Source organism: Podarcis erhardii (genome assembly GCF_964252035.2).
Source record: "Podarcis erhardii genome assembly, chromosome: 14".
In the NCBI taxonomy this organism is placed as follows: Eukaryota; Metazoa; Chordata; class Lepidosauria; order Squamata; family Lacertidae; genus Podarcis; species Podarcis erhardii.
Window position 1 is genome coordinate 28,331,954 of NC_138503.1, and position 22,947 is coordinate 28,354,900.

The 22,947-nt window shown below is 44.3% G+C and overlaps 1 protein-coding gene across 5 annotated transcripts in view; it reads right to left on the reverse strand.

Annotated features, from left to right (window-relative positions):
- The window catches only part of UACA (uveal autoantigen with coiled-coil domains and ankyrin repeats), a 52,189-nt gene that overhangs the window by 26,748 nt on the left and 2,494 nt on the right, over positions 1 to 22,947 (reverse strand). Inside the window, exon 1 of one of the 5 annotated variants that reach the window (XM_081838701.1) lies at positions 18,372 to 18,528. The exons of 3 other annotated variants lie outside the window; for them this stretch is intronic. In XM_081838701.1, the coding sequence (XP_081694827.1) occupies positions 18,372 to 18,443 (72 nt within the window). In that variant the 5' untranslated portion in view covers positions 18,444 to 18,528. Of the gene's footprint in view, positions 1 to 354; positions 750 to 18,371; positions 18,529 to 22,947 lie in introns of those variants that run through there. One more of the 5 variants, XM_081838703.1, reaches the window with a different exon arrangement.

A 22,947-nucleotide genomic window follows, 5' to 3' on the forward strand; every position in this document is an offset into this window, starting at 1 on the left:
TACCTGGAGGGCTGCAAACAGTGTGTCTGTCACAGGTGTAAGCTTCCAAGATGGAATAAAGGTGGGATACAAAGACAACAGGATTACAATTTAAAGGATTTCAAACATTAGAAGCCCAGCAACTCCTTCTGAACAGAAATCTACCATAAAGATTGCAGCACCGAGATCATCCATCTCTTCAATTCACCTGCTGTACTGCACAAAAAGGCGTAAATTAAGAGAAATTCTCACAAAGAGTTCTAAGCGGGAAGAATACTACAACAAGCAAATGCTGCAATTCAGGCCACATTGAGAAGGAACAATGCAAGCTGTGGCAAAAAGTTGGAAGCTGCTCTGCCGTAAGACGATACCTACTGTGTTTTTAAGGGCACAGGAAAACCAGCAACTCATTCTAGAGTTCCCGAGTCCTGGCTGCCAAGAGTGAACAGCAAACCCGACATTCAGCTACAGCCAGAGTCCAAGGGGGCTGCCCAGTGCAACCTGAATTTCTGCTGCCCTTCTGCATTCATCTTGGTCCTTCTTCCCTTAGCTCGGATCCCCTGACATGCTGTCTCCGTCTTCGGGGTCTTCTTCAGACTTCATCACTCTTGAGAAGACAACTGGGCAGCTTCTAGGGGCAGGGCTGTGCCAAGTGGCACCGTCCCTTCCAGCGGACTGTGCCAACTGCTGCAGCTGCCCCCGCCTGGCACTGGAGGAGGGGGATGCCCAACACCAACGTGGCTTTTGTTTTCACTCCTCCTGCGCCGTAGCGCCAACTACTGCCTCTGCAGTTCAGACACAGTAAATATTGCCCCGCTCCAAAATATCCTGTAAACAATATGCAGACAGTCTCACACCAGTCCAGAGCTATTTTTTGATTTGCCCGGTACTTGATAGCTGAGCGATCGAAAGAAATAGCTAATAATATATCCAGTGCATGCTCAACTGGTGAGTAATACGTGACGGCCGCTGCCAGCCAGAGAGGCAAGAATGTGCACAAACTGCTCACACCACGAGCGGGCGACATGTGCTACTGACCCAGGCGCTGCACTCCCTCTAAGAAGCAAATGCAGTATGTTGTGCCCAATTAGCTTTCAAGTGACACTTTCCAAGGGAAACTAAGCCTCTGTAAAATAGGGCATGATCAGTTCTACCAGGGACCCCTGTCATTAACCAGTACGGGCTCCCAACAGCTTAAGAGCCGATCACGGCTTTGTAATCATATGACTGCGTCCAGCAGAGAGGAATGCAAGAGTCTATTTTGACAAAAGCATCTCAGATGTTTATTTAGAAGACACACGTGCCCCTGCTTTTCTAAAAAAAATTAAATAAATAAAAAGAACTCTCCTTTTACAAGCACGGACCCCATTCTGAAAGCCAAGGAGGTTTCAGTTTACTTTTGCTGCCAGGCTGTCTCCTTGCTGGCTAGTTGAGAAGCCCCATGGAGGTTTGTCAAACCATCAAATAGACAACACAGTGATTAACAGGGCTAGGGATGCAGTGCTCCCTTTTCTCCTTTTCAGTTTTAACAAGGAAGGCACACTCTTAAAATGCCATCTTTAGCACAGTTGGATGACACCAGCTTTGAATCTTCCAGATCAAATGGTCCAAAGGGAGCCCATGAAATATGCGGGGGGGGGGGAGAGAGCCCTCCAGACTATTAAGACAGAGGGACTGGGACTGAAAATACAATTTGCTGAGGTGACCCTTCTTAGAAAGTTCTAATGGTGGCTCAGAGGTCGGTTGGTGGTCTACCAGAGGACATTTGTCCATTCAATAGGCAAACTCCAGTTCCTCCTTCCCCCACACCCCCATAAAAGACTCATGGACAACAACATTCAGCATTTTAAAATAGAGGGATCCCCTCACTCATTCCCAGTCACAAAATGCTTGCCTAAATAAGGTCTTGCATTGATACCACTCTGGCAATGCTAAGTGGTTCAAAGCTGGGAGCAGCCATTGACAACTTATTTGGTTTGCCTCAGTGCTTGGGCTCAGATAAGCTCGACCAAAGAGAGACTGCAGCAGTGCTCAGGAGATCTACCAGGTATGGGCAGGTGAGCTAACATTACTGCTCCTTTTTCCTGAGTGGGTATGTATGCATACTTGATGTCGAAAACACTTGGAGACATAGATGAATTGTTGGCCTTGGATCTGGCAATGCAAGACACAGGCGATGTACGAGTTAAAAAAAAATGTACGAGTTAATCTGGTCTGTGACCGTTTAATAAAATTTGATTTGATTTGATTTGACACAGGCGAACTGTTGGCCTCAACCAACACTCCCCTCAGCCTCCATTCCACCCATGCAAAACTGCATTGTTGCAAAGGTTGTTGGTCATTTTCTACAATTGAACTCGCTTCCCTGGCAAGGCAGAAGTGCATCCACTTCTCATAACGCTGGAAAGTAGAAGCTGAATTGCTTTCTGCTTCCTGCTTTAACATTAGAGTGAACTTGGAAAACGGTATATTCTAGGAAACCAGCTGTGCAACCCAGCAGCTTTTCCTCACGAAAACAACATTCCAAGAAAAATGAAACTGAAATGGTTAGCAAAATCTCATATGAACGGGACCAGCAAGTCATTTTGTAAATCCACCACAATTTGGGTTTATAATGTTAAGAAAGTTCAAGGGCAAATTAAACTAGCTTCAAAGATCTTAAAAATAAGTTGTTTATCTGACTTGCCACATTATATCTTGCTTCCTTCTGCCTACAGCAGGTGCCAAATGAATTTCACATCCAGGTTCCAACCTGGTGAAAAATATTATACTCCCAAGGAATTGGTGGGCACTTTGCCACTTTGGTTCCATAAACTCATTCCCACTGCCCCTGCTCCTAAATAAATACATGATTAAATATCCCTTCTGGGGTGAAATTACGTACTCACGTCTTTTCTGCTTTCTTTGAGTGGGTGGTCTGTGTGTGTGTGTGTGTGTGTGTGTGTGTGTGTCTGATAATGATTTTTTGTGATAGTCTCAATGTGGTCTTCATGATATTCACATGTTTATTTTTGGAAGTTTTATGGTATTAGCTGTATTAATGACCGTGAATAACATTTAGAAATACAGAACCTCTGCTGTGCAAATGGTTGACCAAATAACCTCAAACCCGATTCCAGCTGTATGGATTTTTGAATCCTGGCCTGGTAGAAGCAAGATGCTTGGATTGAAAAATGAGGTTGAATCAGGTTCCTGTAGGCCAGAATAAAGAACACAAGGAATATTTATAGGGAGAGGAGTGAAGAAAGTCTGCAGGATAGATAAACCAGACACAGTGTAATGGGAATAAGGAGTAAAGGAATTGCTGCAGACCGAGGCAGTGATTTTTTGGGAGGTGGGGGATAAATCATAAGACATGCCTCATCCTGACCAGAATACAGCCCAAGTTGCAAGTCTCCTGCAAGTTTAAGTTCTTTAACCACTCAAGCCTGAAAAATGTGAAGGAGGTCATTAGTCTTGTTTAAAAAGGCTTTTAACTACCACGTCCAATGGAGCTTACTCCTAAGACAGTTAGTTACTGAAACCACCTCACTCCTGCTGGTGGGTTTATTCTCCTTTTAATGCTTGACAACGCATTATCTGCTGCTGTTTCTTTTCTGCCAGTTGTTTTGTTGCTTTTATTACTGTTAGACATTTTCAGCTTCTTTTTGAAGAGAGTGAGATTTAAAGATAATAATAACACAGAAAATCCTAACTGCTGACAATGCTATACATTTATACTATATATAAGCAGTGTTAGAAACTCAGGTATACAAGCTAGGTATACCTTAAACCAAGGTCACAGTCGCCACAACGGAATGTCTATTCACCAAGGGGTTGGATGACCCTTAGGGTCCCTTCCAATGCTACAAATTTATGATCTTAGAACATGTCATATCACCAACATAGCGGTCAACTTTTCCCTTTAAGGGAAATTCCCTTATTCCGAATAGGATTCCTTGCAAGAAAAGGGAAAAGTTGACAGCTATGCACCAAAAGCTAACATGAAACATATTATAATGTTTTGCAGACACCCACAGTACATCCAATGCAGCCCCTGTTGTTTAAAAGGGGTAAATCCTTCCTAACTTGTTTGGTTTTTGAGAGCCTACATATTAAAAGACTTACAGTACCTTGCAGTAAAGGTAGAAAGAGGCGTTTGTGGTATGTAATGTACCAAGAGCACGGATTACTCCTGCAGATCAGGGTAAAATGAGACAGGATGTTCTTAAATTACCAGCGGAAAGGGCATACAGCTGCTGTGAACACAGAGAATTGGAATCACTGGGTGCTACCAGCAATAAAGGCTATTAATAGTTTCTGCTGCTTCTAAGGAGTTTGAAGTTTTCCAGTTTCTAGATTATCCAAGCAGCGAGGATCAAGGCCACCACTAGACTGGACCCATTTCTTCTTTCATTCTGCAGAACTCAAGTTTTTGTCAAGTTCTCTTACAAATGGAGCTGGCCACAGGCTAATAAATCCTCAGCATTTGCTCTCAACTTGAGAAAAACAGCACCTGCCTTACAAGGCTTACCAACTGGACTGGTAAGGTGATCTCTCTTGCAGTTAATGACTCATGCCAAATGAGAGATGGTGGTGATCACTGAATGCCAAAAGAAAAGGGTGACAACAGAAGTGTAACCTCCGCATACCCAATCAAGTGTAAATTTCTGGCCTGCACTTAAGGTAATGAGAGGTCTCCCTCTCAGAAAAGCCCCAACACAGATGCACCCCAGTCAAAAGGAGCTACTTGGCGAGGGCTTCTGAAGTCCTCTTATAGTATTTGAAAACTGAAATCTCTTGCTCTATTCCTCTGTCACAATCATTTATCTCTGAGCCACATACACTGAGCACTGTTACAGCTCCAATTCCAATGGAACCTTATATAATCACAGAACTGAAGTGTTGGAAGGAACCCCAAGGGTCATCTAGTCCAACCCCCTGCAATGCAGGAATCACACAGCTAAACAATCCCTAAGTGATGGCCATTTAACCTCTGTTGAAAAACCTCAAATGAAGAAGCGTCCACCACCTTGCGTGTTTCTACGTCACAAAAATCCGCAAAAGTAGTAAGAAGCATAATCTGCCAGCACAATTAAGTCACACTAATGTTTTGATATATTTTTATGGGATTTTGGCTTAAGTGGTGGTACTTATGCTTTGCCACCACATTGTTCCAAGGATTAGACCACACTTCAGAATCAGGTTTTTGCTCACTGCATGTTATTCAAAACTCTGCAACTGGAATGTATCCTGGCACCAAGTTATTAGCCCATGCACCAGAAATTGCCTAGGGGACAATTCTAATGCTGGAAACTCTAAGTGGAACAACTGTAAACAGGAGAATCGTGGGACATTCCCAGATTATTCCAGGGATTTCTATGAAAGATACATAGTGTACTTCTTACTCTGTAATTCTCTCTTCCAGTCACTCACTGCCCTGTGAATTCCACAACTGATTAAGTTTCTTTTAAACTGAGTTACTTTCAGAGTTCCTGTAAGAGACTGATAGACTCCCACAATCCAGGGCCAAGGAGCCGATAGTCTCTACAAGGTCAGGATGATTAAACAGATAACTGATAAAAGTGGCATTCTGTAGGATCTCAAGTAACTAAAGCGAGGGGTGATGAGGGGTGATGCAGCCGTGTGCTAATCTCTTCAATGACCTCTTGCCCTCAAAGCCCTCTCTTTTCATCAGCTTTGCAAATTTAAGCAAAAATTCAGATTCAGTTTTATTAAACATATTACTGTTCTGTCTTCTGATCACACCCAGGCAGCCAGTCTAACAAGACACACATTATCCAAACACAATAAAATCCTAAATCAGGCTGAGCAACATGACCTAGGAATGAGTGGAACATGAGTACTCAAGGGCTTATAATGAAATCTGTCAGGGAACTTATTTTCGGGGTAACATTTAATAAATCATACCCCAAATCTCCAACATATTTATTATTAAACAGAATGTACATCCTACTTGATTCAGTGGGAGGGGACTCAAACCTCTAAGCAGTTTACAACCAAATAAAATTAAGCATTTAAATCTATAAAAAAAGTTAAAAATAGGTATTAAAAATATTTAAAAGAGGCTTAAGTTCCATACTAGCTAAAATGATATTAAAACACATGTAACTTCTATATTTCTGGAAAGGCTTGCAAAAACAAAAGAGTTTTAAGCAGGCACTGAAGGAATACAATGAAGGCACCTGTCTGATGTCAATATGCAGGGAGGAACATTACATGGCCCCTTGCTGAAGCTAAGCAGGTCCGGTTCTGGTCAGTTCCTGGATGGGAGACTACTTGGGATCTGCAGGCATACTACCTTGGGTTCTAGGGTGGGTGGAGGGAATAGGATATCAGCATAAGGAAATATATACAAGGTGCAACCCGAATCAAGAATATTCAAATAATAGTGGGAATTGACTAGAACTAGCCATACTGACAAATGCCACTGTTTGTATCAAAGATTGGGAATTCCGGACTTCCGGGTTAGCGCGATCGGCTGATGGCGGATTCCCTCAGAGCTCCGGAGGGAATCTGCTCAACGGGGGCTGGGTCTTGCCGTGCCGGCGACACGGGGACCCTTTAAAACCGCGGGCGCGAATGCCCGGGGACGTGGTGACTCGGCGGGCACCGCTAGCGCCCTCCCGACCCGCGAAGGAACCTTTTTAAAGGCTACGGAACGGGTGCCGGGGAGCGGCGTGGTGCTGTGAGTCCTCTGCTTCCCCCGCTGAGTGAAGCCGCATGCCATTTGCCGGACAGCGCTGACTTCTTCCGTCTAAAATTCGGACTTAAATTTAAGAACAACAACCCGTGAGTAGTTTGGAACCGAACTTTTTAAATTATTTCGTTTACGGATTTGGTACGAGCGGGGGGAGGTGAAAAGAGGAAGTCCGCCTCACCCCCATTGTAAACAGTCTAACAGCAAGGATCTGCCAACTAAGGTTGTGAGAAGAGCCGTCGGTTACCTTTGGTGATTGGATAAAAGATATTAATTCCATGGATTTGAAAAGATCAAGTTATCGTGCTGGAGGGCAAGAGCTTATCTGATTGAGTACTACTTTTCTAGAGACCGGGAGTAACTCGTGAAAGAGCCTGTGGTGGACTTACAGGAAGCCTTTGACAGCTGTCAGATTAGCTGTCAAAGTCCGGAAAAAACTGAAAGTTTTAACTTTAGCCGGTTATTTTGATATAAAGTAACTAAAAGCAAAGGAAGATTGATACAAACAACATTGACTTTTGGGTCGGAAGTGAAAGGAATACTAAGTAACAAGAATCCCTCTAGAGGGGATTCACGGACACTACAAGATGGAAATATGTCGGGAAATACGAGCAGAGCTGCAAGAGCTGATCGTTCTCATGAGAAATCTGCAAGAGATGTATGAGCAAGGTCATGTTTGGTCTACAAGCCCTTCAAAGTCGAAACCAACAGAAAGTATAGTTACTGAGATGGAAAAGGGCTTGATACTCAAAACATGGGCAGCTGGACAAGAAATGAAACTAAAGAAAGAAGAGGAGGAAAAGACACCTGTTAAACAAGGGACGGCCGAAGTGATACAGAAGACAAATGAGAGCCGAGGATTTATTAAGATGATTTCAAACCCGACTAGAGTGAAAGCTGGACTAGTTGGGATGTATGAACTTAAGAAACAAAGATGGAGCTTCACATTTAAACAACTTGACTTGGTTGAAAAAATCACTGACAGTATTGAGAAAGTATTTTTTCGAGTTTGGGTATTTAATATAAAAGATTTCCAAGGAAGCCGGCTGAGAGGGACTGAAGGGGACTTGAGAGCCTCGGACGTAAGGGCACCGGGTTAAAAAGATAGACTTACGGATTTAGGTTTGGGGTTGAAACCGGGGATGGAAAAGGAGGGTTTGGGAGCCCGAAGGGGGCCTGATTTTCACTATATAGTGTAAAAATTCTTTTTTCTCTTTTTTTCAAGTCATTTATTAGTATTAAAATGGGGAATTTGTGGATGGGAACCAGGGACAACCTTAGGAATAAGTATTTTTACTTTTTTTTATTTCTTTTGTTCTTTCATCTCTCTTATATATGAATAAGGTATATAGCTTAAGTGTCATTGATTAGATCGAGGTAAATATAACATTGAAATAAATGGCTAAAATATGTGATGATATTAAGGTAAAATTTGCTGAACAAATATGGGAAGTGGAATACAAGAAGGGGGGGCGTGGGGAAGTCCAGAAAAGAAGTTATCGAAAATGGGATCTAAAAGGTGGAATTTTTTTTTAATTTTTTTTAAATTTTTTTCTTCTTTCATCTGATTTTTTCGTTTTTACTCCTTGTCTATTTTGGCTTCTTGGATGTATGTATTTTTGCTATTTGTATCTTTTAGAAATGATAATAAATATTATTTAAAAAAAAAAAAAAAAAAGATTGGGAATTCACTGAGATCCGATGGAATGCTTCCATGCATTTTGAAACCCACTATTCCCAAGGTTCTTCATCTGGAAATTTGCTAAATTGATTCATTGCATTTCCACCCCATCATCCCTCCAAGGAGCTTAAGGTTCTCTTCCTCCCCATTTTATAATCACAACAGCCCTGTGAGGAAGGTGAGGTTGCAAGACAGTGAGCTTCACGGATGAGCAGGGATTTGAACCCTTGTCCAACACACTAATCACTGCACCACACTGGTTCTCCAAATGCACTGGCTGTACTTGTTTATGCACGTCCCTAGCCTGCCTCACATGATGCCAGACTACACACAGAAAGAATTAGCAGCAGGGGGTCCCACACTCATGCATTTGGTAACCACGCCTTGCCCCAACTATTCATCCTTAAGCAGCATTTGCTGCCAAAGGGGAACTCAGTATAAAGTGTGTATGTGGGCCATCAAGATCTCTCCCTCTACCGTCGTTTTTGCCACAGATGCTCATGTGAAATTAGTGGTTGTTTGTTTACACACACACCCTCCCCTTTTTGCTTCTTCCTGCCTCATGGCCCAGACTTGTAGCACGAGAACAGCAACACTAGTGATTCTCCTGCCAAGACACACAGAGGCACAGGCTTCCAACCACACAGCAGCTTTTATTTTAAAACGGGCTACCTGCCAAAGCGAGTGCCTCTGTAGATGGCACCCCACCTTGATGACACTCTGGAAGCCATGCAGAAACACACACAGCACTCAGTCCAGACACATTTCTTTATCATAAACACACCCAGTCATGATTTCCAGTAGACCCCACCTACTGCTGGTCGTTTGCCTTCCTCATGGGGAAAACATAGGAAGCGGCCATATACTGAGTCACACCATTGGTCCATCTAGCTCAGTTTTGTTCACACTGGCTGGCAGCAGCTCTCCGGAGTTTCAGAATGGGGTCTTTCACAGCAGTACCTGGAAAAGCTGCTGGGGAATGAACTGGGGACCTGCTACATGCAAGGCAGATGGCTCTTCCTCTATGGGTCTTCCTCTGCTATACAGTCTCTCATTACCTCATTCAACATGATAAATAGCTTTAACACTATCAAGCGACCAGTGGGGTGCAGTCAGTGGACTAGGGGGACTAGGCTAGTTCCCTAAATATTCCCCTGGCACCTCCTTCCCAAAGCCTTGGAAGCTTCTGCCTGGCTTAGGGAGGGAGGTACGATGCTCATGTGTGCAACATCATGACGTCACATGCACATTGTCATCCCCGTCCTCCCCGTCCCTACAATTGTCCTTGCAAGCTGACACCTCTGGCCTTAACTGTTCCCCTACAAAAAAAATCACTGCACACCACTGCAAGCAACATATTGGATACCAACATTGCTCACAAAAATAAATATTTTTCTGTGGAGTGTATCTAAGAACAGATTTGCTCTTTAAGTCACAAGTCTGCATACAGTAGCAACAATTCTGAGAATTTGAGGGTAAACTGGAGCAGTGGGGAAGTCATTGGCATAGCAGCGACTGGGCACAGTTAGCCAAACTGCTTGGAGTCCCAATACATGGTCCTCAATATGTCAGCATCACTGACAGATAAACAGATACTGTGATATTCCATGCTAGCTCTTTTCAGACTAGGCTCTCTGAAGTTAGTAACTTAGATTAGGATCTAAATACAACCCATATAGTCCTAGACTGTGCCACAAGTGGAGATGAGGGATGAACAAGCTATACCAGCCTTCGTGAAGCTGGCTCCCTCCAGATGTTTTGTACAACAGCTGGTGGGAATTGTGGTTACGAAAGATCTAGAGGGCACCAGCTTGGCAATGCCTGAACTACACCACACCAAAGTGTTTGCAGGGCAGATAAATCCAGAATGGCTTAAGCAAATGAGTAAATCTTTACAAGTGGACACAGAAGGTGGGATGGGGAGGAAATGGAAGGGTCACAAGCCAATTGGCCTTGAGGAAAATTTGCTTACACATCTGGAAAAATAGGCATCAGATCCTGAGAATGAACGAAAACTCTCCCATGCAGTTTCTTCAAACTCAAGCCTGCCTCACCCAGCATAGACAAGTCCCCTTGGAAAAATATTTGGGGAACTGCTTTTTTCTTATCATTAAAGCTACATTCACCCTAACTCACGATTTAGCCAAAGGAGGAGAGCATTCCAGAAAGATTAAAACATCACAGGAAGAGACTGACCTTCCTGTTACATGTGGGAGGGACAGCCTGCTCCTTCTCAATTAGCTGGCAGCTTTCTCAGTTTAATTGCCCAGCTCATAAAGTGTGTGTTTTGCAAATGTCAGTGTCTTCACCAAAGTGGGGTGGAAGGAATAAGTCTTGTGGCACCTTAATGAATAAGGACAGTCTGCCATCAGTTATGAGATGGCTTCTCGAGGGTAGAATAAATTCCAAGCAAACACCCACAAAAGCAACAGGAGGAAGCACTTTCACACACTTCTACTCTTCCCACAAGAAAAAGGAGTTTGAAGCTTATGTTTAGTTTGGAAAGAAACAGGACCCCACTGCCACCTCCATATACAGGCACCCCCCCAATCTTACACACAGTCTGAGGGACAAACAAAATTAAATACAGCTGATGTTTACATGCCATCACTCACACTGGCAAGAGTGCTTTATTTCCGATTATGAAATGGAAAGACAAAATGGAAATATCCCTTTCAAAGGGAAGCCAGCAGAGCTTAGCTGACAGATTTGGAGGTGCCTGTGATTTGCGCAGGCTGGAATACTAATGCAAGCAATCCGACCTAAGAGCCTCACTCAAAAGTAGGAAAGTTAAGAGAATTTCCACAATGTGCATGTTTGTAAGAGGTCAGGACTGAAAATCATGCAAGCAAATAGGAGTCGTTTTCGCTAGGGCTGTCTTTTAAACCCACAAACATTACTTAAATTGCATTATTCCCTGCATTGTTTTTGACATTTTACTTCCATTGACATGCACTGAAATTAATTGCGTACATTTCAGCCACAGCTGGCAGCAAGATGAATAAGGTAGGTTTTAGTGGAAGCAGAGCTGTAGTGGAATAGAAACAGTGCTTATTGGGCCAGTCACTGCCTCTCAGTCTAACGTACCTCACAGGGTTGTTGTGCTGATTAAATGAGGACTTGGAGAGAGAACTATGTATGCCACCTTGAGCTCCTTGGAGGAAAAAGGTGGGCTATAAATGCAATTTATTACATTATTTTTATTATTTTTACTATTTTTATTGTTGTTGCAATGAATGCAGGACAGGATGGAGATGGCTGCCGCCTTACATCCCTATGCAATAGTCAGGTAAACCTGAATGTAGTGCAAGTGCAGGCCAAAGAATCACAGGCCTAAGCCTGCAGCTATCCACTGAGTGTCCAAAACTGCCTTACAGGAAGTCAGGCCTGTATCATCTTCTCTGGCTAGCAGGGTTCTCAAGTAGAGGAAAGTCATTGCCAACTGTGCTACCTAAGGCAGTTTTTCACTGTGGATCAGCATTCCTTAATCTGGTGCCCTCCAGGAGTTTTGGATTACAACTCTCCAGCCAGCATGAATACGGGAGTCCTATTCCAAAACATCTGGAGGGCATCAGGCTGCTGTGATGTTGGGGGGCTGAACCTGGGACTTTCCCTATGCAAAGCAGGTTCTGCTCCACCAGTGAGCAGCACTGGTCCCTCCCCTGCTGGAAGAGCAATGACTTGACAGTGTACTCTAGAACTGTAGAACAGCAGGTTTTAGATTAACCCTCCACCCTGTAATTAATACAGGCAAGTCTTGACACATTTAACCACTAATAGCATTTCATTCAAGGCACACATTTTTCTTCTCAGAAGAAGTTGCATAAATGTCCACTCCCTATATATGAAAAACACACAAACACACATCAGTAAACAGTTCAGTAAAGTATGCTTCTGAGCAATAGAGCATGCTGAAGTAATTCTGAAGCATGGAAATATGCCGTTGCAACACTCAGTTGAGACTCCCAAGAAGAAATCTACAACTTGGCCATAATGATTTCGTTCATTGGCAGATCTCCTCAGTTCTTTTAAGCAAAGCTGAAAATCCAACATTCTCTTCGGCTGCAATCGCTGGACCCTGCAGGGAAGCTGCCACTGATCTGCCTTCAGTTGGGTTAAGACTCCTGAGTTTGGAACAAGGAGGGTTATGTCCACTATCACTTGTTAGTAAAGTAATAGCTGTGCAATTTGGCACAGAATATCACTGATCCAGCCAACAGCAATCAAGACCCCACATATATCCGCATAATATCCATATTCCCATGAGTAGCACAGAGTAGGGAATGCTGGAGGAACTGGAGGAAGGGGGTGCAGTGGTCTGCATTCCACAGCTAGCTCTTTTGACCTGCAACTCCTGACTGAGTTGCACACTAGAACATGGCCCCTCTCTGTAATCCACACTCCACCAAATTCTAGGTGGTCCAAAATCCATCTTTAAAACATATGGTTTATTTCTCCTACAGGTAAAAATAGCTTGGAGCAGCTAGAAAGTGTGCAGCTGCTCCCATCTGGGATGCAAATGGGGCCACAAGTTCCCCTAGGATTGATGCAACATGGTAATGTCCCTTCCTATGAAACTGTATGGAAAGTTTCCAGTTTCATAGGGAATTGGTAGTCCTCTAATGCCATCTTATTTAAAGCAAGAATCAGCATACATTTGTTTTTTTGAAAACTATTGCTATCACACTGAAGTGGCTTATGTCACAGAAGCAAAACAACCAAAAAATAAACACTTTGCTGAGGCTTGTTTTAAGAAAAGAAAATAAAAACCAATCCCAGGTGTTACAAAGAACAACAACAGTGTTACAAAGAGTGTGGCCATTGCATGAGGTTTCTGGCCCTTGAAGTAAGCAACTCCTCCTACAACACCACCACCTTAACTGCTACTCTCTTCCAAGAAGTTTTAAACCAGGATGGTAACCAAAGTGCAAACCTATGTAAACTGTTTGCAAGAAAGCTAAGGCTGTCAGAATAGCCAGTATCAGATGCTCAGCATTCTGTTTGCTCTCAAGAAAAGGGCCACCTTTCCCTTTCATCTGATCACATTAAGGGTCAGCAGAGTCTCCACAAAGCTGTTTGTTGAATGCAAAATCTGAACAAAGGAAGGAAGCTGCCCACTGAATGTGCTGATAACCCTGTGCCCCAATTCAACTCCACAGCCTCCACACCATCCCACCACCCCTAACTGATCTGGGGAAATTTAAGAACAGAGCTGTGATCAGCATTACTGTAAACTTAATAAATTACATCAAGGGTGAGTAGAAGGCAGATTTGGATCTACTGGTAGATCTCTTGGAAGACTTGCAATAGATCTACATGGGTTGCTGACTCCAGTAGCAATAACAAAAGGACCTTTCCCACCCAAATTAGGCTGCCAAAATGAAGAAAGTGAATTAGGGGCAGCATTTTGTGTGTGTGACAGAAAGGAGCTCAAGTCTGGTACTGAAAAGAAATTTCTATGCTTGGAGGCACTCTGTTCTTTTCTCCAACCATCTTTTGCACCCAGCTCTGGTTGGTGGATCTTGGGGTTGTAGCAGGCAAGTAGTAAATCTGGCAAAACAAACCTAAACTGCCCATTTCTCAGTTACATTATATTTATATCGTCATGGAGCAAGCATGCCAGCTAATGTGAAGGCTGCTTTTAAATTCAAGGAGTACAGAATGGGAATCTTTGTTTCAAAAAGAGGAGGTAATAACAGCATTCCCATAGTTACACACTGGGCCTGGCTTTCTATGACTACAGACACAAATGACCTCGGATTGCCTCAACGTTGCTAATTAATGAGTGATGCAAGCTTATGACCAGTAATTAATCTAGGCACAGCAGAAATTGCAGCATGCAATAGCCAAAGTCTGATCAATGAAATGGAAAACTCACACAGCAAGAGCCCCTCCTTGCTTCTGCTGCTGTGTAAAGGCTGTATCAGGCGGGTGGAGTCATGGGTCTCAAAAAGTACTTTTCCACAAGATACAATTCATGGGGCAAAATCCAGTTGTGATTAAAAAAAACTGCCCAGAAAGAAGATCTACATTTGGAGCAAAGTTCAGCAACTGACAGAAAGGTTAATTTCAGTGTGCAGTCAGATACTGCCAAGTCCGATTGCGATGAAGAGGCTACATTTCTCTGAGTTGCTGGCATATTCTAGGAGGAAACTGTCCTCCTCAAATTTGTCCTCTGTGTTCCTCATTTCTGGCCTAAACACACAACACTTCATCTTTCACTGTCCTGAGTATATGCGGATTTTCAGCAACCATCTCAATGGGCAAAGCTCTGAGTTCTGCCTACATGAATCTCAACGTCAATCATTAGCCCTCATCAAATCAGAGTTACAACCATTTATATGGTTTATGACAGTTCTGAATTTTTCCCTGTCCGCCTTCCTTTTGAGGGGATCCATTTTAGCCAAAATAGGCGTAGCAAGCCAACTTGATTCCAAATTCAAAAGTAGGCTGAGAGCAAGAGTTGCTTGACTTGAGATGTTACGAAATAAGTGAATTACCTTCCTAATGCAACAAAACCCAAGCACTTCCTACACACCTCATCTTCTCACTTTACACATCCAAAATGTGTGTTCTCACAAACACACAATGGGCACAACCCTAGCACTGTTTCATGTGCAAAACATGCAGACACACAAAAAAATGTGCCACCCTCCTTAAGTGCTCATATTTTTGACATTTGAATCAAAACAGGAGATAAAGTAAGTCTAAAGAAAAGAATGCTGAGACAATGTCTAATTTCATGGTACAGGTTGTATGTCTATAGTACTGGCTTGCATTGGTCTGGATGCCTTTGGCAAGCAGCAATAATTTCCAGACAACAAAGCAAATGGGTTTTTGTAAATAAGAATTTGTTCTTCCAAACAGCTGATACAGCACTAATGACTGATGTATGTGGTCAGGTAAGCTAATAATGGGCAAAGGAGATTCCACCCATTTGGAGTCTACACTAGCTATGGTTCAGTGGGCATGAATGTGTCAAAACAGCCTTGACCAACAGGTTCCATAGCAAAATAAGTCTGGCAAAATCTTTAAAAAATGAGCTGCCTCTAAAGAACAAGTTTGTGTGTACACAAGTTCTTTTAATTTATTATCCACTCTTCACCCTAAGGGTCCCTGAGCAGGTTAGAAAGTTCCTCCCTCTAGCATATTTATTGACTCACTCTAAAAGTCACAAATTTCAACAGCTTGCCAAAAGCCATCCATCACCTTCCCGAAAGGGATTTGGTCAAGGGTGCACAAGTGGCTTTATTTTACTCTGACCATAATCTGATGAACATTTAAGGTTCTGCCTCAGTATAGAGATTGATATGTTTTATACCTCATTTTAACTTAGTATGTATATGCATAAGTCTTAATCTAAAAAACATGTTGCTGGTGGGGAGGGTAGCTTGCTCAGCTCTACTGTTGCTTTCACAATCACAGTCAGCCCAATGTTAAGGTTCTCAATACCACTTTTTCTCCCATATATTAACAATCCATAACACCAAGAAGCAAAAACATGTTCTAATTATGAATGCACTTCAGTACAGAGGCAATACACCTTGTTCCATTTTCACACCTTCATTCATTTCCATATTATTATTACTTATTATTATTTACTGAAGTTATATACCACCGTATACCCGCAGGTCATATAACACCTTTTGCAAGAGAAATGAATTCATTTCATCAAGTTTGTGAGAGAGGTTGCTCTATTCCTATTTTATAAGAGGAGCAGGGAAAAAGAACTGAGACGTGGACTTATATGCTGCCTCACAGCAAGAAAGCAACAGAGCTGCAAAGTTCCCCTGTGACATGAGCAGCCCCCAAGCCTCAGCATCAAGCTGTTCCAATGATGGATGGGAGCATCATTTTCTGGGGATTGGTCAAAGACTACCAACAGTTTGAGAAGATTTTACTGAAGGAGAGACTGACACCAAACACAGCACACTAAAGGTGTGTGACAGCCACCAGCAGCATCTAATGAAAAATAGTGGAGGGCGAGGGGAGATGCACTCCACAGTTATGGAGCACGAAGGAATAATTATAGATTATCTGTCATGTAATCAAAGCAAAAAACCAACAACAAAGTCCTCAAACAAATTATTCAGCGCCTTCCTCTCAGACCCCAACACAACACATAACCTCAATCTCTTCCCATGTGAATTCACCCTGAGCTGCCTCCCTTCCTGGTAACAAGAGTGTGGTTTTCCGACATGCCAAATTAAGGATGACTAATTTAGCATGTATCTTGTCAAGTATCTCAGAGTCTTGTCACTGTGATGACAACCAAAGTCATTAACAGGTACACAACTCTACCGTGAAATTCCAGTACTTGCCCTGAAGTCATCAAGGTTTGCTTCACCTGCCTGCTTACTTCACTTCCCACAGAGTTAATGTGAAGTAATAGGCACACAAATGGATTCAGGCCTGTGGATCAGACACATCAGAGGTTCTCAAACAGTGGTCACAGGCCACTGGTGAACTGCAAGCTCCCTTTAGGTGGTCCTGGGAAAAGCTGTGGAACAACTGGATTTCTTCTTCTTCTTTTTTGATGACTGTCAAGACCATTTAGAGCTGGGACCAGATTACTAAACAGACTATGGCCCATGATTTTCATACAACAGCACTAGCGTAATATGGGATTTTCATCACTCCACCTCAAGTCTAAATACAGAAGCAGGAAAAATGTTGCAACTGACAAACCCAACTTCAAATAACTTTTGTTCACAAGAACAGGTACATTCATCACATTAGAAAAGACAATACTATGGTTATTAAAATACTAGTTAAACATGTGCTTTGCTTTACAGAACAAAAAAAAAAGTTTCTTAAGTGGTTTGCTGAAAAATGTTTGAGGACCAACAAACAACTTAAGTGAACAGGACCCTTTCCAATGTATATTCAAATAAAGCATAATTAATCATTTTATGGCTGTTGTCCCAAATCTACATAGTTCGAAGTATGTTTGGCTGGAAAAATGAAACATATTTCCAACCATACACTCTACTGCAACAGTTTGACTTCACCCCCAGGGACACACTCCACTGTCTCTTGAGACAGAAGGATGACAACAACACACTTTGGGCTGAGATACATTAAATCTTCATCTTTTGTGAAGTCATGTCAAAATTAATTAAGATAATGTTCATCATGCCTGTATCCATATTTTTTAAAAAAGCTCTTAAAACGTTTTTTTTTTGGGGGGGGGGGATTGAATACACAAAGTGTTCAACAACTCACTTTGGTGCTTTCAAGGGAAGCAGTTTAACCAAGAAGCCTTTTTAGTTCACTTCGAGAGTGGCTGAACAGTTTCCCAGATGAACTTATTTTCAAAAACATTACACGCAGCTTTCCATCTCTTTTGCTCTCACAGAACATTTCCTGGGTGCTCCTATTTCAGCTTTGCTCAGCAAGTGCAGAGGATCGCTATGCAGGGGAGGCCTTGTCAACTGCACGTAAATTCTGCCAGCACCAGCATCAGGAGGAGGGCCAAACTCATTCAGCTTTTTATTTGTGTGTGTGTGTGTGTGACAACAAATGCAGAGCTTACGTTGCCCTGGAAAGTGCAACCCATGCAACAGTGAGAGAGAGAGAGATCTGTGGCAACTGGATTAAGGGCGAAAACTTTCCTACCTCGGGATTTGGATCTCCATCCTCCCCCACAAAAAAAAAAAAAAAAAGAGGGCGAGGGCGGGGGCTTTGAGAAAAATATGTCAAAACAAGGAAGAGCGTGACTTTGCTGCTGCTCCTATTGTCCCTCCCCCCATTCCGTTTTGTGGGTCACACATTACCCCATTTCCCTCCCTCCTCCAGACGACCCTCCAACTACCCACCTCGCTGTATCCCCTGGAAAGGCGGGAGCTGCAGGCCAGAGCCCCCCCCCCAGTTCTCCCCACTTTCCCTTTCCCCCCTCTCTGCCCCCACTTGCCCTGAGGCTGCCCCTCCCCCTCCCTTGGCCTGAGGCTGCCCCTCACTCTCGCCCCCTCAGCGCCCTCCTCACCTGGCCCTCCCCCCCCAGCCACTCACCCCCCCGAGGCTGCCACCGCCTCCCGCCACCGACACTTCCTGCTTCCTCAAGCGGGACTTGAGGCTCTTCATGATGTTACTGCCGCCGCCGCTGCCCCTCAGACTTCGGGACGGGACGACGCTCGGCGCCGGCGCCCCTTTCCTCGCCCCGCCCCTCCACCCACACCCGGCCAATGGGAGACGGCCAGGCCCCCCGCTGCAGCCATTGGGGAGGCGGATCCTCGGGGGAAGGGCGGGACTTCCTTGGTCTCCTTCGGCAAGCGGCTCCGTGAGCGAGGACTCCGTACCTGGGTCGGTAGAGGGGCGGGGCTGGCCAGGTGCCTGCGGGGCCACGCCCCCTAGGCGGGGAGGAGGCGGGAGGCCGGGCAGCTTTAAAAAGGGCGGCGCGGGTCCTGCGCTGGAGGAGCGGCAGCTACAGCCGCCCGGGTGGGAGGCAGGTCGGGCTGCCCTCCGCGCCTGGCATAGCGCGGGCGAAATAGCCAGGGATCAGTGGCGCATCTAACGCTCGCGTTGCTAACTATACTTGATCTGATAAAGTTGACAATCTTTTCTTGGACTTTGCTGTTTTAACTCATGTCCAACTCATTCTACGTGCCCATTTTATAGTTTTGTTTTTCATCTTTTTTTGTCTTGTTTTATATACATTATAAAATGATAAATAAATAAATTTGCCAAAAAAAACACACACACACCCCCAACCTTGCTGAAGCTGAGCAGGCCTGGTTGTGTGGCCTGCATGGCCATCCTTGCAGGTAGGGCTTTCCTAGGTCCTGAAAGGGCACCAGCCACAGGCTGGTGGGGCAAGGGTGCAAGTGCTATTGATAGTTATGGGTCAAGGCCCAGGATGGGCATAGCCAAAGGGGGCAGACTTATTCATACAGCACATGATTAAACTCTGCAACTCAGTCCCTGAAGTGGCAGTGGGTGGCCACCAATCAAGATGGCTTTAAAAGAGAATTAGACAAATTCATGAAGGAGAGAGCTATTGATGGGGAAGCTGTTCTCTGCTGCCAGAGTTGGCAGCAGAAATGCTTTTAAATACTGATTGCTGAAAACCACAGGAGGGGAGAGGGCTTTTGTGGGTTTCCCACAGGCATGTGGTTGTCCACTGTGAGGACAGAATGCTAGACGAGATGGACCAGTGGCCCAATCCAGGCAGCTTTTCTTATGCTCTTAAAAGGATGGGTGCCTGGGTCCTGACCCCACCCCATCCCAAAAAGAGGCTTTTAACAATTTTTTTTTTCAGAATACCCAATGGGAATAAGTTTTATGTGGAGTCAGTCCCCTGCTCCAGACAATAACCCTACTTGGATTGCAATAGGACCCATTGTGGTAAGACTGCCAGCTGGCTGGAATTGGCATTAATGTAACCCAGCCTTCATCCAGCCTGATGCCCTCCAGATGTGTTGGGCTGCAAACCAGCATGGCAGGGACTGTCTGCATGCAGAGCAAATGCTTAGTCCTTTCTGGGCTGCAGCTTCTCTTTCCAAAGGGTTAAATGCTTTCCACAAGATCTGATGGCCTATCTCATCAGGGTTGTTTACCATGGGAAAAGAAACCCAATTTTTCCCCACACTGCAGTTAGAAAGGATCCTTCCATGTGGGCTCAGGAAAGAATCTCAACGGAGAAGCTTAATGTCTGGGGGACGGGGAACAGATGCTGCAGGCAGGAGGAGTTTAGCTCCCAAGAGGCTTCATCAGATCCCTTCCACCTGGGCACTCTCCCTACCAGGATCTCCACACAGCTGGAGAGCTTCTGACAAAGGAGAGGAGTCAAAGAGGCAGTGACTGTGAATCGTAGAATTGGAAGAGGTACCAAGGGTCATCTAGTATAACACCCTGCAATACAGGAATCACAGCTAAATAAAACCTGACAGATGTCCATTCAACCTCTGATTAAAACCTTCCAAGGAAGGAGAGTCGTGGTCCATTCCACTGTCAAACAGTTCTTACCATCAAGGAGGTTCTTCCTAATGCTAAGCCAGAATTTTCTTCCTTGTCATTTGAATCCACTGGTACGTGCCCTAGCCTCTGGAGAAGCAGAAAACAGGCTTGCTCCATCTGGTCATGCTGGCTGCTTAGGGAAGGCTGATGCAGAAGAATTAAAGTCACATATGGAGCTGAAATCTAAAATATGAAGCCATTAGCAGAATGAGACAAGACCCCGGGGAACAGCTTAGATCATAACTGACTTATCAGGGCCCGTCTGTCGCATCTAAGCCTCACGATGCTTTGCCTTGAGAGCATCCACTTCAGTTGCCACAAGACTCTGTACACAGGCTCATTCATACTTTAGCTGTGATTCCTGCACTGCAGCAGGTTGAACTAGATGGCCCCTGGGGTCCCATCGACTACATTTCTATGATTCTAGCATGCGATTGCAAGCATAGGTCTGTGCAACAGGAGGAGACAAGAGAATCCGCTGGGATGGGGGGAGGTTGGAGTTCTTTACAAGCTACAAAGCCATCGCTGCAAACCCTCTAAATGTTCCAAGATCTCTCCGTACCACTAAACAGTTCCTGTTCTGAGCACAGGAATAGCCAGCAGCTCCATGCCATAAAGGCTGCTAACCATTTATTTGCACAAGCAGAGACTGGTGCCAGCAAGAGGTGTCTAGACGAGGTGCATTATGCATGATAAGCCTGACCCAAAAAACCATGGGAGCACTCACAGAATCCTCTTGCTAGAACCAGTATGGTATAGTGGTTAGAATGTTAGACGAGGATCTGGGAGACCAGAGTTCAAATCCCAACTCAGCAATGAAGCTCTCAACTGGGTGACCTTGGGCCTGTCAACACCTCTCAGCCTAATTTTGCAATACAGTGGTACCTTGGGTTACAGACGTTTCAGGTTACAGATGCTTCAGGTTACAGACTCCGCTAACCCAGAGATAGTACCTCTGGTTAAGAACTTTGCTTCAGGATGAGAACAGAAATTGTGTGGTGGCAGCGCAGCGGCAGCGGGAGGCCCCATTAGCTAAAGTGGTGCTTCACGTTAAGAACAGTTTCAGGTTAAGAATGGACCTCCAGAACGAATTAAGTTCTTAACTCGAGGTACCACTGTATTTCAAAAAGTGAAAATCCGAACACAAAACTTGTTGAACTTTTTTTAAAAAAATGCCCAAAGTTGTTTAGCTTTTTTTTTTTTTTTTTTTTCAAAATCTCAAAAAAGAAGAAGTAGTTTTTGAGCCATTTTTCAGGAAAATCACCAAAATCTAGACTTCTGACATTGGTTGCCATACACCTGGATTTTCCTGGACATTTTAGCAATTTCCGCTTGGACACTGCTTCCAACTGCAGTATTCTGGCTATGTCCAGGAAATTCCGTATGTATGGCAACCCTATCTCAGCCTAACCTACCTCACAGGGTTGTTGTGGGAGTGAAATGAGGAGAACCATGCCTGCCACTTTGAGATCCTTGTAGGGAAAAGGTGAGGTATAAATGCAAGAAAGAAAAAAAGGACACAATATGATCATTGCAAAGACAGGGACTAGCGATGGGCTCCTACTCTCAACTATTCCAACAACTGCAATTCATGCCAAGATGCAGTTTGTCTGTTTTAAAGTGCTGCACACGGGGAGAAAAGCTGTTTGTTTGTTTTTTGAATATAAGATGCTTGGGGAAGACCCCCCACTTTTTGGGGGGGCAGATTTATTGCCATATTAAACCTCCCAGGATTTGACAACAAAATCACCGAGGGCCAACCTTGATCAGAGTGTAGCTTTCTGAAAAGCCCCGCATTCAAGACCCCCAATGGAGCAGCCACAATCTGAAAATAAATACTCTAATTTTATACCTGCCCCCATGCCAGGAATTCAGGCCATGCTTGCGGGTGACCTAAAATTATAGGAGGTTACAGACGTGATATTTATCATTTTAAAAGTAGCACTACGCTGGTGGCTGAGATGCCCCATGCCTCCTCCTCCACCCCCCCCAACCCCGCTACTGTGGGCTATTTGTAGTTTGGGGCGCATCAAGAACATACCAGACAGCTCTCCCGTCTCCTGCCTCGTTTGTTTTCCCTCGTCCAATACAAATAAGGCAATTGCACGACATGCTGTAAACTTAACCTGCCGGGTGACACACGGCCACAACAATCCGAGGCATGCTCCTCCTTTGGGGTCAAAACCTTCCCCCCGTGTTGCCTGAAATCTGCCTTCAAACGGGATGGAAAGCAGCCTGCACCGCTGCTCAAGTTAGAAAGCCAGTGGCATTTGGAAGGAAAGATTCCAGAGTCCAGAGGAAATGCTTTTACAGTTTGGACATTGAGAAGGCACAACTATGTTCACCCTGGCCTCGCGCCCTCTCTCTCCCCACCACCACCAGGACGAATTAGGAGCAAATTGGCCCGTCATAAGCAACAAGAAGTGTGCAAGCCAAGGTTTAGTCACAGGGACACTTATCCAGCTTATCCTAGCACACTTCAGCCAGTAATCCATCCTTGCACAGTTCAAGTGTTAATGAGAACCTGAAGAAAGAGTTGGAAGGGAGGGAACTGTCCCCCTTCCACAAACTGGGGCGCCCCAGGCATTTTGGACTACAACTGCCAACAGCCCCTCCCAGCATAGCTGTAGGA